The sequence below is a fragment of the Staurois parvus genome, unplaced genomic scaffold, assembly GCF_062004578.1.
Source record: "Staurois parvus isolate SC_StPar_1 unplaced genomic scaffold, SC_StPar_1.0 ptg000151l, whole genome shotgun sequence".
Classification (NCBI taxonomy): Eukaryota; Metazoa; Chordata; class Amphibia; order Anura; family Ranidae; genus Staurois; species Staurois parvus.
Window position 1 is genome coordinate 18,687,462 of NW_028317947.1, and position 14,886 is coordinate 18,702,347.

General features: G+C 47.9%; 1 protein-coding gene across 2 annotated transcripts in view; it reads right to left on the bottom strand.

Moving 5' to 3' along the window:
* The window catches only part of DCAKD (dephospho-CoA kinase domain containing), a 33,926-nt gene extending 19,226 nt beyond the window's left edge, over positions 1 to 14,700 (bottom strand). The window contains exons 1-2 of one of the 2 annotated variants that reach the window (XM_089674574.1): positions 14,586 to 14,700; positions 338 to 451 (exon numbers count right to left, since the gene is read on the bottom strand). In XM_089674574.1, coding sequence (XP_089530700.1) covers positions 338 to 449 — 112 coding nt within the window. In that variant the 5' untranslated portion in view covers positions 450 to 451; positions 14,586 to 14,700. Of the gene's footprint in view, positions 1 to 337; positions 452 to 1,935; positions 2,071 to 14,585 lie in introns of those variants that run through there. The other variant, XM_089674575.1, reaches the window with a different exon arrangement.
* Between the last annotated feature and the right edge of the window lie 186 nt (positions 14,701 to 14,886).

A 14,886-nucleotide genomic window follows, 5' to 3' on the forward strand; every position in this document is an offset into this window, starting at 1 on the left:
TATTCCGGGAAGGAAGACATCACTGCTCCTCCCCATTTGACTGTGTTCAGGCCTGGCATATGTGACTACAAGAAGCAGACCACAGGCTCCTCCATACCTGGAGTACCAGGTATTTCCCATTCAGAACAGCAATGGAAGGAGTGTTCCCATAGAGCAGAGGCAAGGAGCATGGACTGTTGTGCATAATTTGTAAAGGGGATGGGCTACCAGAAGATACCATCACTTAGGGCTATATTGTGCCTTGGCAACTGCCTGCAAGCTAGGCAGAATAGATTTCACAATCTTTCTGAGTACATTTAATTCAGTCTATGTCACAGAGTGATCATTATACACATACCCTGTCTGGCAATGACATCTGCGTCAATCACAGCACAGCCCAACTCTCGAAGGATTGATACAACGGTGCTTTTCCCCGATGCGATTCCCCCTGACAGGCCCACCAGGAACATTGCTGCAAAGAGAAAACAGAACAAAGAACACAGATTTATTCAGGGGTACATTGCAGTGTTCTGTACATGAATGCAGAAATCACTAGTAACCTACTAACAACCTTTGACTGGTCGAATGACACCAAATCCATGCAGCCTGAACTGTACTTGGTTGGTGGGACATATTATTTATGATATATATTTATTTGGCATACAACCGATTCTATCGATCCATTCAGTCGTATCCGACTCTTGGCGATTGCATGGACCGTCACTCGTAAGCGACTTTTTCCATGAATTCTCTTAGCAATTATTTTACAGAGTAGGTTGCCAGGTCTTTCCCCAACCCCTACCATGCAGGAGATCCCGCATGGCCAGGGATGAAACTAGGACAATTTAGACAGCAGCCAGTTAACCTACCAGCATTTCTTTGGAGTGTGGGAGGAAACCTGAGCACCCGGAGGAAACTTAATAAGCACAGGGAGAACATGCAAACTCCATGCAGGAGGCGCCATGGTTGGGAATTGAACCCATGACCCATATACTGCACGGCAGACGTGCTAACCACTAAGCCACTGTGCCGCCCCATACAAGCGATTGGCCACAGACTAATGGATATATATATATATATATATATATATATATATATATATATATATATATATATATATATGTAGCGGTACCCCCGGAGGGGCTGCTTAAGTTTGTTCACTCCGCCACTCTTCCTTTCAACCCCAAGAACTGTCTCAGCCCACACTGGCACACCTGGCAATAGTGTAAGTGCAAGGACCAATGAAAAGCACACACTTTATAATAAAACACAGAGATCAGCTTTACTGTAGACCTCTATGGGAAATAATAAACATTAACAACCAGTATATGTTAGGAGAATCAAGAGAACAACAAATACTGTGACGGAAAGCAATATAACTCACTTTTACACTCGGGCTGCTTTCAGGGGATTCCAACCATGAATAACCCCAAGAGCAGAAGCAAACACTTAAATGGCAACCTCAAAGTGGATTTAACTCCTCTTCATAAATTTGGCCCCATGATGTCCAAGCAGGAGGAGAGCAGAAGAATGACTCTCTGTTGTGTCAGACTTCTCCCTTCTCAACCCCGACACCATGACCCCAATAGGAAAACACTGTACCCAAATGATGCTTAATAGCTACTTTCAAGGTAAAGCTATTCCCTCACACACCATGCAATATAGAGGCCTGACTACGCATGCGCGTGCACGTATGGCACCAGTAACTTCAGTCTCTTTGTAACTGGATGAATGTTGGGATCTTCAGCTAGCCACTTTCGTTGGTGCACTTAAACTCCTTAAACACTTAAAGTGTAATTGTAATCCTGTGGCAGTATTTGTATAGCAAAGTGAACACGGTGTCTGTTCAGCAGGGCCATCTACACAACCCAGTGCCTGGTGAATATGAGCAAGGTATGATGTCTCTGTATGTGTGCAATGTTCCTGTCATCTGACAGTGGGAGAAATCCCTCTCACCAGATCCTGTGACAAAGGCCCAAACGATCGTCTTGGAAATGACAGGTTCCTCTGGTCACCTCACGATGAGCACTTCACACTGTCAGTGTAGGCACTGTACTGTAGACCACTTCCCTCAGTTTGGATGTTCCTTTGTCTGATGCAGATCACCAAGCATGCAGTGCACTGCCCATCAGCACTTCTTTGCCAGGTCCAATCTCTCTCCTGCCACATGCAATCTCCCTCTCCCTCAGGAGAAAACCCAAGATGGCCCCTTCACTCTGCTCTCTCTAAGCATGATGGCTTTCGTGGTTCTTTTTTAATTCTATCTCCATATTAGCCTATAAGGCCGTTTCTGTTCAAAACTCCATCGTCCACAATGCTTTGCAGCTGCACTTCCTGCTTGAAAGAGCCCTTGTCATTGGCTCCTTTAATGGCTCTCATAATTGGCTCTCTCTCTCTTACAGTCTGAGAGGAGAAAGGGGGGCTGAAATCCCTCACTGCTTTGTCTGTGTCAGGGCAAGTGTCAGGTTACACAGGAGAGGCCAGTCAGCAGATCACAGCCATGAAACAGGATTAATCTCTCCTGCTACACACTCCCCCCACCAAAGAACCTTTGGTCCTCCAAAGGCAGTAACAATCCTTGACCTGGTACATGCTTGATATATACACGCGGAGAAAACAAATTAGTACACACAGGAAATTAAATTATTCACACTTGCATAGGAATCTGGCAGAGGAACCTCCCACCATGTAGCAAAGTGAGGGTTGTCCTGCCCATAGGCCACACTAATGGGAATGGCCCAACCAGATGTGCCAGGGGGTGAGTTGGGGCTGTTCTCTACCGAAACTGCTGTAGGAGAACCAGGCGTCACGAGATTCCTTCTAGAAGCATGTACTACTTCCTCAGAGTTTTCACCCAACACATCATATGTCAGTCTTTTTGGGGGTTGAATAACTCTACGCTCTCTCTGTTCTCTGGGCTCTAGCAATGGTTCTGGCGTTGCTTCCGATGTTGGTTTTGACACTACTGACTCATCAACCCTTGCTTCTTGCTCGACGCACTCTGTCTCTCCCAGTTCAGCTTCCTCCACGTCTTCTCCCTCAGCAACAATGGACCCAGAGTCTTCAGGTTCTAACTCGGGTAGAGAAGGCTCAGGCTCTTGCAAATCTTCTGTATGTTGAGCCTGAGGTACAAATTCAGGAGCCTCTGGCCTAAGAGGAACTACGTCAGTCACTCCAGTGGAACAAGGAGTGGTGGGTTCGGAAATGTCAGATGGCCACAGCAAATCTGTCCCTACCTCCTCACTCTCACTGTCCTCTTCATTTACAGGAGGTGGTGTGGGTTGAGACCTGGTCACAGGTCTAGTTCTCTGAGAAGTTGAGGGGGTAGACTGTGGATCAGATTGTGATGGTAGACGGACTGCATCTGACAAAGGCAAAAGGTGGTTGCGGTGCCAGGTTTTGAGTGGGCCAACACCCTTTTCCGGTCGAATCTGGTAAACTGGCAATCCAGGCAATTGTTTGCAGATGACATAGGGCTCTGATCGCCACCTATCCGCCAGCTTGTGTTTTCCAGGGATGCCCAGATTTCTCAGTAAGACTCTGTCTCCAGATTGTAAGTCCTGTACTCGCACTCTGAGATCAAAGTTCTCTTTGTTTCTCTGTCCCCTGGCATCTGAGGTGGCTTGAGCCTTCTCATAAGCAATCTTCAGGCTTTTCCTTAAGCGGTCCACATATCCTCTATGGGAAGCTGCAGAGGTATGGTCTACAGAGGTTCCAAAAGCCAAGTCTACTGGCAGTCGAGCTTCCCGGCCGAACATCAGCCGGTAAGGAGAGTATCCTGTAGCGTCGTTGGCAGTGCTATTGTAGGCATGTACGATGGCTGCTACATGCTTACTCCAGTGTTGCTTTTGCACTGAAGTCAAAATCCCGAGCATATTCAGGAGGGTACGATTGAATCTCTCTGGCTGAGGATCTCCCTGAGGATGGTATGGAGTAGTCCTCGACTTTTGGATGCCTAGTAGACTCAAGAGTCTCTTGATGAGATTGCTCTCGAAATCTCTCCCTTGGTCTGAGTGGATACGTTGTGGTAGTCCGTAATGCACAAAGAACCTTTCTACTAAAATCTTTGCCACAGTTGATGCTAACTGATCTCTAGCAGGAAAAGCCTGGGCATACCTGGTAAAATGGTCAGTCACTACCAGGATATTTCCCTGTCCACTCTGATCCGACTCCAGGCACAGGAAGTCAATGCACACCAACTCCATGGGTCCCTGACTTTGAAGGTGGCCCATTGGGGCAGCTCGTTGAGGCAGAGTCTTCCTCTGAATACATCGGATGCAGGAGTGACAGTAACTTTCAACTTCTGTCCGCATGCAGGGCCAGTAGAAGCGGTCTCTTACCAAACAAAAGGTTCTTTCTGGTCCCAGATGGCCATGGTCATCATGGAGAGCAGTCAGCACCGTTTCTCTGTGTTTTGCGGGCAAAAATAGCTGCCATTTCTCTTCAGGATCATCAGAGGGGCCCCTTCGGTAGACCACTCCGTGGCGTAACTGTAGCCGATCCCACTCATGATGTAGCCGCCGGGCCTCCCTTGACGATGTAAGAAGCAAATCAGGGCTTTTGCTTTCTAAAGCCTTCAATACTAGGCCGCAGAGGGGGTCTTCCAACTGATCTCTTCGCAGATCCTTCCTGGAAAGCTTGGGCAGGCCTTCACCCCCAACCTGGGTGACATTGCAATAACACCTGGGAACGCCAGATGCCGAAATCCCAATGTCTTCTGCCCTGGACCCACCTCTTGTTCGGTGTTCCACTCCTTGGCATAAGGCTCGTACCCCTTCAGAGGGCACCTGAGTCCACTCTTCTGGGGAATCCTTGGAACAGTGAGGTCTTCGGGATAAGGCATCTGCATCCCTATTCCCAATCCCTGGCCGATAACTGAGGCTGAAAGTGAACTCCGATAAGGCAGCTAACCACCTGTGGCCAGTAGCATCCAGCTTAGCTGTAGTGAGAATGTATGTGAGGGGGTTATTATCTGTTTTTATCACGAATTCTGCTCCATATAGGTAATCTCGAAGTTTGTCCACTACTGCCCACTTCAAGGCCAAGAATTCAAGCTTGTGGGTGGGGTAGTTCTTCTCAGCGGACGCCAAACCCCGACTCACATAGGCGACAGGTCGCAAGCATCCATTCTGTTCTTGATAGAGGACTCCCCCTAACCCATCTCTACTTGCATCCACATGCAATTCGTACGGCTTGGCTGGGTCTGCATAGGCCAGGATTGGAGCGGTGGTTAGACTCTTTTTCAGCCGTTCAAAGGCCTCTTCACACTGGGTTGTCCATTGTCCTTGAATAGATTCCCTAGGCCTCCTGGGTCCCACTGCTGGCTTCGCAGGTCTAGAAAGATCTGCATCATCATTGTCTTCTTCATTTCTGAGCAGTTCATTGAGTGGACGGGCTATCCGAGCGAAGCCCTGGACGAATCTGCGATAATAGGAGCAAAACCCCAGGAAAGATCTGAGCTCTGTGACATTTGTGGGCCTTGGCCACGAAGTAACAGCTTCCAGCTTCTTGGGGTCAGTGGCCACTCCATCGGCAGATACGATATGACCCAGGTAATTGACCGAGGGTTGGTAAAACTGGCACTTCTCCAAAGACAACTTCAGTCCCTCATCATGAAGTCTCTTGAGTACCTTCTCCAATCTCTCCTCATGTTCCTCTAGGGTCTTCCCGAACACAATGATGTCGTCCAAGTATACCAGTACTTCAATTAAATTCATGTCGCCCACCGTCTTCTCCATCAGCCTTTGAAAGGTGGCTGGAGAGTTGCACAAACCTTGAGGCATCCGGTCAAATTCAAAGAACCCTATTGGGGTTATGAACGCGGTCTTTTCTCGGTCTTCTGGGTGCATGGGGATCTGGTAATACCCATTCTTCAGGTCCAGCACACTGAACCACTTTGCCCCTGATAGGCTTTGCAAAGCATCCTCTATCCTGGGGGTGGTATACTGATCAGGAACAGTTCTTCGGTTTAGCGTCCGGTAGTCGATGCACAATCTTAAAGATCCGTTCTTCTTCCGGACCACCACTATCGGAGAGGCGTATGGGCTTCGGGACTCTCTGATGATGCCTGTCCTCTTCAACTCTGCCAATTGCTCACGCAGGTCTTCCAAATCTCCCAATGGAACTCGTCGAACCCTTTCCTTGAATGGAGCGTCTTCTCGAAGCCGGATCCGATGATGGGCACTCTCTGCACACCCCACATCGAACTCACTTCTGGAGAATGCAGCCCGCCACCCTAGGAGTTGATTCTTCGCTCTCTCTCTCCATTCCGGGGAAAGGGGGGTGTTCCTTGGGTAAAACGCATCGACAGGGATTTCTTTCTCTCTTCCGCCCCCTAGCTCAGTGGGCAAGATTGGAGTTGCAGGATCCACATGTCCTAACAGCACGCGAGCTGGGATTTTCACTGGGGCAGCAGTTGGGTTATGAACACTGACCGAAACCTTTCCGTGGCTCCTCCGTAGCGCTTTTGTTGACACTACCTCCGGGAGGATCTCCACTCCTGTGTTCTCTTCACAGCCACCAGCCTCAAGGACAATGAAGGGGCCTGGCTGCTTCCAGGTCAATTTGACTGATGCCTGTAAACACGCCACCTCTCCGGGTTGTAGCACCTTCTCATGTTGATCCAGGCGCCATATCTTCCCTATTCTTTCCGCTGGGGTTCTCCTTTCTTGTACCAGGCGCTGATATGCTTGCCTCAGCATGGGATGTACAGAAGTGGGTTGATCATTGGGCTCTTCGACCAATGGCGCCAACAGCCTTCTGACAAGATTGGTGTTGGTCCCTATGATTAGGGGACTCCTATTGGCCCCAGGCGGCCGGGGACAGATGATGGCTAAGGCTTCGAAAGTCTCAGCCTTCCCTGTCATGGAAGGATCAAAAGTTAGTCTGACCGATAGGTAACCATCATAGGGAAACTTCTGGGTTCCTATGCCCCATATTTCCAGATCTTCCAGCTTCTGCAAGGGCAAATGCTTCAGATGCTTGTCATAGAAATCTCGATACAGAAGGGTTACTTGGGCTCCGGTGTCCAGAAGAGCCCTGGTATAAATCCCTTCTACCTGAATCGGGACGACAGGGGAGGGTCCCACTAAATTCTCAGGGAGTGGTGAACAGGTAGCCGTCTTCTTCTGTTCTGCAGTTCTTATCCTTACTCCCCTCCTGGGGGAGTTTTGACTCGGCCTAAGCCGTGGTTGACTCCCAGGTTTGAGGTGTGCACTGACTCCCTGAGGTGAAGTGGCATCTTCCCTAGGCTGTTTGTAAGGGATGGTGGGGTCCTTCTGGATAGGACCAGATTTTCTCCTCGCCCCCCTTTTACTTGGTTGAGTGGAGCTAGCTGTGGTGGTGGGGTCCCTGGGTTGCTCCTTCACCAGGGCCCTCTGAAGTTTTCCGCCGGTTTTTGGCGCTTAGCTTCAGGCTTCCTGGGGCTCGGACAGACTCTCCTGACATGTCCGGTCCCTCCACAATTAAAGCAGGTCATTTGAATGATGGGACTAGTTGCTTGCGTTGGGGCAACTCCTGACAGGTTTTCAGAAACTGCTCTCGTCTCTCTTGCTAAACCCGACGGTCCCGCCATTAGCAAGGTCACCATCTCCATTAGTTGGGACACCTGAGTCTTAAGGAGTTCAACTTCAGGGGTGTCACCTCCCACATTGACTACCCGGACCCCTACAACAGAGTCTGACTGTCTCTCTTTGTCATCCAACATGGCTTCCTCCTCTCTCACAGTCCGGATCAAGTCTGGATAGTTCAGGAGGCCACCATCTCGCCGAGTTCGTAATAGAATGGCAATGGGGTCTAGGGGCCTGGCTCCCCGTAGGACTTGTTGCGCCCGAACCTCATCTACTCTTTCAGGGCCTATTCCCCTTTTTAGCAGAATTTGGTGTATTATCTTGTCTAGACGTCCCATGTAACTGGAGAGTTTCTCCCCTTCATTTTGGTAGGTATGCTCTAGCTGATAGATGAGGTCTGAAGCCTTCTCAGTGCGCCCAAATACATCTTGTAAAATATCTAGATAGCCCTGAGCAGTGCAATCCTGTTTGCTAAGTTTTAGGTTGCGAATGGCCTCCAATGCAGGGCCCCTTAGGCTCTCCGTAATCCTCTGTTTCTTGTGGGCCTCAGGAATGTCCCATTCACTTAGTGCTTGCATGGCTTGGTCTAGCCACTCTTCAAAGCCATCCTCCCCGGTAGGTATTGGTTGCCTACCCGAGAAGAATCGGAGCTCCCGATACATCCCTGTGTATGGAGAGGGGTCTTTGCGGCATTTTAACATGAAGTCCCCCAATGCAGTGAGGAATTCCGGGCCTATGGTGGCTAGAGGTGTCTGGGACAGGGATTCTTCCCTCACAGGTTTTGCACAACTAGGCCCTGGGGTGTTCAACTGAAGTAACTGGAGCCTTGTCCCATCCTCTATTTGGATATTGGCTCCTTGGAAACTGTCAGGGATCCCCTTCTTCCACTCTAGCAGGGCATATGCCAGGGTGGTGTCTGAGGCGGGTATCACATCTATCACACACGTTTTCTTCCCCTCTGTGGGTAGTGCATTCACTATCTTGGTAATCTGTTCTTCGGTCCCCATTTCTCTGGGGAACTCGACCACTACACTCCGTTCTGGGCAAGCATTTTCCCTGCTGCACCACTTGGTCGCAGCTGCGACGTCCATCTTAGGAGTTGGTATAGGGCACTGCTTGAGTGGTTGTTGGGTGATTGAGCAGCAAGTAATCCCGGACGAGCCCCCACATGTAGCGGTACCCCCGGAGGGGCTGCTTAAGTTTGTTCACTCCGCCACTCTTCCTTTCAACCCCAAGAACTGTCTCAGCCCACACTGGCACACCTGGCAATAGTGTAAGTGCAAGGACCAATGAAAAGCACACACTTTATAATAAAACACAGAGATCAGCTTTACTGTAGACCTCTATGGGAAATAATAAACATTAACAACCAGTATATGTTAGGAGAATCAAGAGAACAACAAATACTGTGACGGAAAGCAATATAACTCACTTTTACACTCGGGCTGCTTTCAGGGGATTCCAACCATGAATAACCCCAAGAGCAGAGGCAAACACTTAAATGGCAACCTCAAAGTGGATTTAACTCCTCTTCATAAATTTGGCCCCATGATGTCCAAGCAGGAGGAGAGCAGAAGAATGACTCTCTGTTGTGTCAGACTTCTCCCTTCTCAACCCCGACACCATGACCCCAATAGGAAAACACTGTACCCAAATGATGCTTAATAGCTACTTTCAAGGTAAAGCTATTCCCTCACACACCATGCAATATAGAGGCCTGACTACGCATGCGCGTGCACGTATGGCACCAGTAACTTCAGTCTCTTTGTAACTGGATGAATGTTGGGATCTTCAGCTAGCCACTTTCGTTGGTGCACTTAAACTCCTTAAACACTTAAAGTGTAATTGTAATCCTGTGGCAGTATTTGTATAGCAAAGTGAACACGGTGTCTGTTCAGCAGGGCCATCTACACAACCCAGTGCCTGGTGAATATGAGCAAGGTATGATGTCTCTGTATGTGTGCAATGTTCCTGTCATCTGACAGTGGGAGAAATCCCTCTCACCAGATCCTGTGACAAAGGCCCAAACGATCGTCTTGGAAATGACAGGTTCCTCTGGTCACCTCACGATGAGCACTTCACACTGTCAGTGTAGGCACTGTACTGTAGACCACTTCCCTCAGTTTGGATGTTCCTTTGTCTGATGCAGATCACCAAGCATGCAGTGCACTGCCCATCAGCACTTCTTTGCCAGGTCCAATCTCTCTCCTGCCACATGCAATCTCCCTCTCCCTCAGGAGAAAACCCAAGATGGCCCCTTCACTCTGCTCTCTCTAAGCATGATGGCTTTCGTGGTTCTTTTTTAATTCTATCTCCATATTAGCCTATAAGGCCGTTTCTGTTCAAAACTCCATCGTCCACAATGCTTTGCAGCTGCACTTCCTGCTTGAAAGAGCCCTTGTCATTGGCTCCTTTAATGGCTCTCATAATTGGCTCTCTCTCTCTTACAGTCTGAGAGGAGAAAGGGGGGCTGAAATCCCTCACTGCTTTGTCTGTGTCAGGGCAAGTGTCAGGTTACACAGGAGAGGCCAGTCAGCAGATCACAGCCATGAAACAGGATTAATCTCTCCTGCTACACATATATATATATATATATATATATATATATATATATATATATATATATATATATATATATATATCTCAACCTCCTGTATCCAGGTTTGCATGGGTAGCTGTATATTGAATTTTGGTCTTAAAGTAAAGCAGTGCTTTGTTAATGCATGGCAAAGTGACAGGTTCACATTGTTGCCAGTCCTTTAGCAGCTTATATGCATCTTCTGTGTGCCCCCTTACCACTCTGTTTTCCTGTAGGAGTGAGAAGACACCTTATTTAAGTCCCAAGGCAACCCTAGCCACAGTTTAAAGGGATAGTTCACCTTTACCAAAAAACTGCCTATGCAGATAAGGGGTGCCTGTAAATAAATACAAACTGTGTAGCTTTGGCTAAAGTTGAATAATGGCCTTTGCTATAGGTATAGGCCATTAATGTACTTCATGAAGCCTGACCTGAAAAATCCCAGGACGTTGCTAGGTTGTTGCTAAGGGAGGCCCAGCTATTACTGTTCGCCTTCACCATCAGAGGAGTGAGCTCTCAAATGCTGAGCTCAGAGCTATTGCATCAAGGGAAAGAAAGAGCATGTGAGGAGGGCAGAATCATTGAAAGAGCTCACTCCTGTGATGGTGAACAGTAATAGCTGGGACTTGCCTAGCAACCTCCTAGCAACATCCTGGGAGTTTTTCAATCAGGCTTCTTGAAGGAAGCAAATCGCCTACACCTACAGCAAGGGCATTATTCAACTTTAGTCGGAGCTGCTCAGTTTGTTTTAATAACAGAAGCCCCTTATTTGCATAGGCAGCTTTTGGTAAAGATAAACAATGCCTTTAAACAGGAACTTCAGCTCCCCCCACCCCAGTTTCTTCCCTCTCTTAGCTTTTTTTCACTGTCTTTCATCACAATTTACATGCTCGCCTGGCCAGCAAATCCTGCTGTTATCAGCTCGTGTGCATTGCCCCGCTTCGTTCCACTGGGAGCCACATGCCTCTTCCTGGTCCAGGCAGCCCAGCTCCCTGATCAAGCGCCACCAGGTCAGACCTCCTCCAGCAGAAGTGAATGGAGTGTACAGCACCCTGGAATATGTGATGTGCATATTCAAGGAAGCTTTAATACGGAGGAGATGTCATTCTTGCCAAGGTTAGGAGGCAAGGCAGATCAAAAAAACTAAAAAAGGTAAAAAAAGAAATATAATTGCCTGTTACATTTTGGGGGGTTAAGGAGGAAATGAGGCCCAGTGCATCCAGTCAGTGGAGATTCAATCTATATGGGGACTACAACATAATGTCAAAAGGATACTAACCAAATGAAATAATTCTGTACTATTTAGATACTATATATATATATATGTACACACTTGGGTCCACATATATTTGGACACGGGCTCAATTTTCAGACTTTTGGCTCTGTATGCCTGGGCTCAAACGTAATTGGACAAATGAATATAATTATAAATAAAATGTTAATTTTTAATATTTTGTTGAGAATCCTTTACTGCCAATGACTGTCTGAAGTCTGGAACCCATGGACATTACCAAAGACTGGGTTTCCTCCTTTCTGATGCTTTGCCAGGCTCTAACTGCAGCTGCCTTCAGTTGTTCTTTGTTTGTAGGTCTTTCTGCCTTTAGTTTTGCCTTCAGCAAGTGAAATGCATGCTCAATTGGGTTGAGATCAGATGATTGACTCGGCCATTGCAGAATATTCCACTTCTTTTCCTTCAAATGCTCCTGGGTTGCTTTTGCAGTGTGTTTTGGACCATTGTCCATCTGTACTGTGAAGTGCCGTCCAATCAACTTTGCTGCATTTGGCTGAATCTGGGCTGAAAGCATATCTTGGAACACTGCAGAATTCATCTGGCTGCTTCTGTCTTCTGTCACATTATAAATAAACACCAATGACCCAGTGCCACTGGAAGCCATGCATGCCCATGCCATCACACTGCCTCCACCATGTTTTACAGATTACGTTGTGTGCTTTGGATCATTAACTGTCCCAAGCCTACAGGCAGCAAACCATCCTCCACAGCTTCTCCAGACATTTTCACATCTGTCACGTGCTCAGGGTGAACCTGCTCTCATCTGTAAAAAGCACAGGGTGCCAGTGGTGGACCTGCCAATTCTGGTGTTCAATGGCAAATGTCAATTGAGCTCTACTGTGCCGGGCAGTGAGCCTGGGGCCCGCTAGAGGACATTGGGCCCTCAAGCCACCCTCATGAAGTCTGTTTCTGATTGTTTGGTCAGAGACCTTCATACCAGTGGCCTGCTGGAGGTCATTTCGTAGGGCTCTGGCAGGGCTCATCCTGTTCCTCCTTGCACAAAGGAGCAGATACCAGTCCTGCTGATGGGTTAAGGACATTCTATGGCCCTGTCTAGCTCTCATAGAGTAACTGCCTGTCTCCTGGAATATCCTCCGTGCTCTAGAGACTGTGCTGGGAAACACAGCAACCTTCTGGCAATGGTAGGTATTGATGTACCATCCTGGAGGAGTTGGACTGCCTGTGCAACCTCTGTAGGGTCCAGGTATCGCCTCATGCTACCAGTAGTGACACTGACCCTAGCCAAATGCAAAATTAGTGAAAAAACATCAGAAAAGATGAACAGGGAAAAAAATGTCAGTGGCCTTCACCTGTAAACCCAGTCCTGTTTTGGGAGTCGTCTCATTGTTGCCCATCTAGTGCACTGGTTAATTTCATTAACACCAAAGCAGCTGAAACTGATTAACAACCCCCCCTGCTACTTAACGGATGAGATCAATACCCCAGGAGTTTCACTGACTTGATGCTATACTCTGATTAAAAAGTGTTCCTTTCATTTTTTGAGCAGTGTATATCACTTATGATCCTACTAATCATTCTACCCATCTTCAGGCTAGGCGACAACACTTATTAGCCCAAAGTGAATTCACTACCATGTTGTCACCCTGCTTAGCACTCTAGCCACTGCATTACTATGCACATTGAGCAGATGGGTTTTTAAGGGGGACAACCTCCATACTGCCACTCATGGCTGGTCATGCCTTGCTCTGTTTATCTCCCTCCCACCATCTACACCTACAGTTGTGATTGTGGTTCCACCAGCACCCTGCATCTGGCAAAAGTGAAGCAAGGCAGCCATGCTTCATCCCTCCAACTGGTGTACAGAAGACATCAGGAGCCCCTGTGATGACATCAAAGGGGTAAAAAAAAGAATGCCCTGCTGCCTAGGAGGAGGCAAGTAAAGAAATAAGCATGGCATGCCTTTCTAGGTAGATGGAGGAATGGATTACATTAAATAAAAACATGAACAGACTAACTTTAGGTCCCCTGTTTTTTCTTTTTTTGGCTTTGTTTACATTGGTGATTGGGATGGAGGGGGAGCAGTAAAATCACAAGGTTGATCTGCGTTTCTACCTCCCCTCAATCGCTCTATCTTTAGCTGCAGTTCAGTGAAGGGCTGTGTACATATGCCATGGCTGCAATGCTTTGCAAAAAATGATCCAAGTTGTTGCATTTAGGGGGAGGTATTGCCTCCTGAATGTAACCCACTCAACTGAAAAGGGGCCCCCCACAACCACATTCAATCCCCCAGGGTTAGTGTGCTAGAGCGGGGTTCAAGCAGGTGGGAATGGGGCGCTACAATGCCTCCACACTGCCTGTCAAATGACCGGAGGGCACAGCCCTTGTAAACTAGGACTTTGTGTCCTATCGGAGAGATTTCCCTTAGTTTCCTGTATTGAGACAAAACAGGAAGTGATGGGAAATCTCTTCAAGGTGAGCAGAGTTCCCCATATAAACTGTAGCTGAACTTGAGTTCCCATTGGAAGATTTCCCATCACGTTTGGTATGGAAGACAATGATCCTCAGGAGCTCAGGCATTGATCCGTCATGAAACTGTCATTGTATTTGGCCAATCATATGCGCCTAGGCATTCCCCGCCCCCACAGTCACACATGAACACGCCTCTTGTATATGTGCAGCTGCAGGGCGGGGAATGCCTTAGGATTGGTCAGATACAATGGCAGTTTCCTGTTGGATGGATCAGGTGGGTTCGGACTAGGATCTCAGCACCCCGCAGCTCATCCCTGCACAGAACTAATATAGAAAGCCAATCTCCTGAACGTGTACCTGACTGGGGTTCCATATTCTGTCCATTTTAATAAACAGTTCCAGCTTTAGATCAACTTTAATAAATTATACAGGCACATTTCTAAAGGAGAAAGGCGATTGGCCAGTAAATGCACTCATTTCCATTGGTGATGGCGCAGGACAGACATGACAACCTGCAGGTGGCTCTGACATGCTGCCTATCCCTCCTCTATACCATCATGTCAACTACAGACAGATGTAAACATCACTTCATCTCCTGCTGTAACACGGTACAGTATTGGTAACCATGACTACCACAGACATGGAGGCGTACATTGCTGTCTAGCACGCATTACAGGTATAACAAGTCCCCCACAGTGATCTTCTAATTAATTCCACCCCATATCACCCGACCACTTACCACCTGCCCTATGCCAGCCCTCTCTTCAGTCACCTTTCCTCAAGGAATGCTCCTATTGGCTGAAAGCGGAAAATCAACCAATAGTGTCTCTCCTTACTGGATATTACTACTGGCAAGCCAGACAGACCTTCCTGGTCTAATCCCTTACTTCCGCCCATACTGCGTGACCGTCTCCTCAAGGAATTAACAGTTGCTAGGAAACGGGAGGCGCTTTGAATGCTGATAGGCGGGGGTGTTCGGGCAGTAACCAGTCAGAGGCTAGAGTGAAAACCGATCATGGGTGGGGCATATAGAAGGTCAG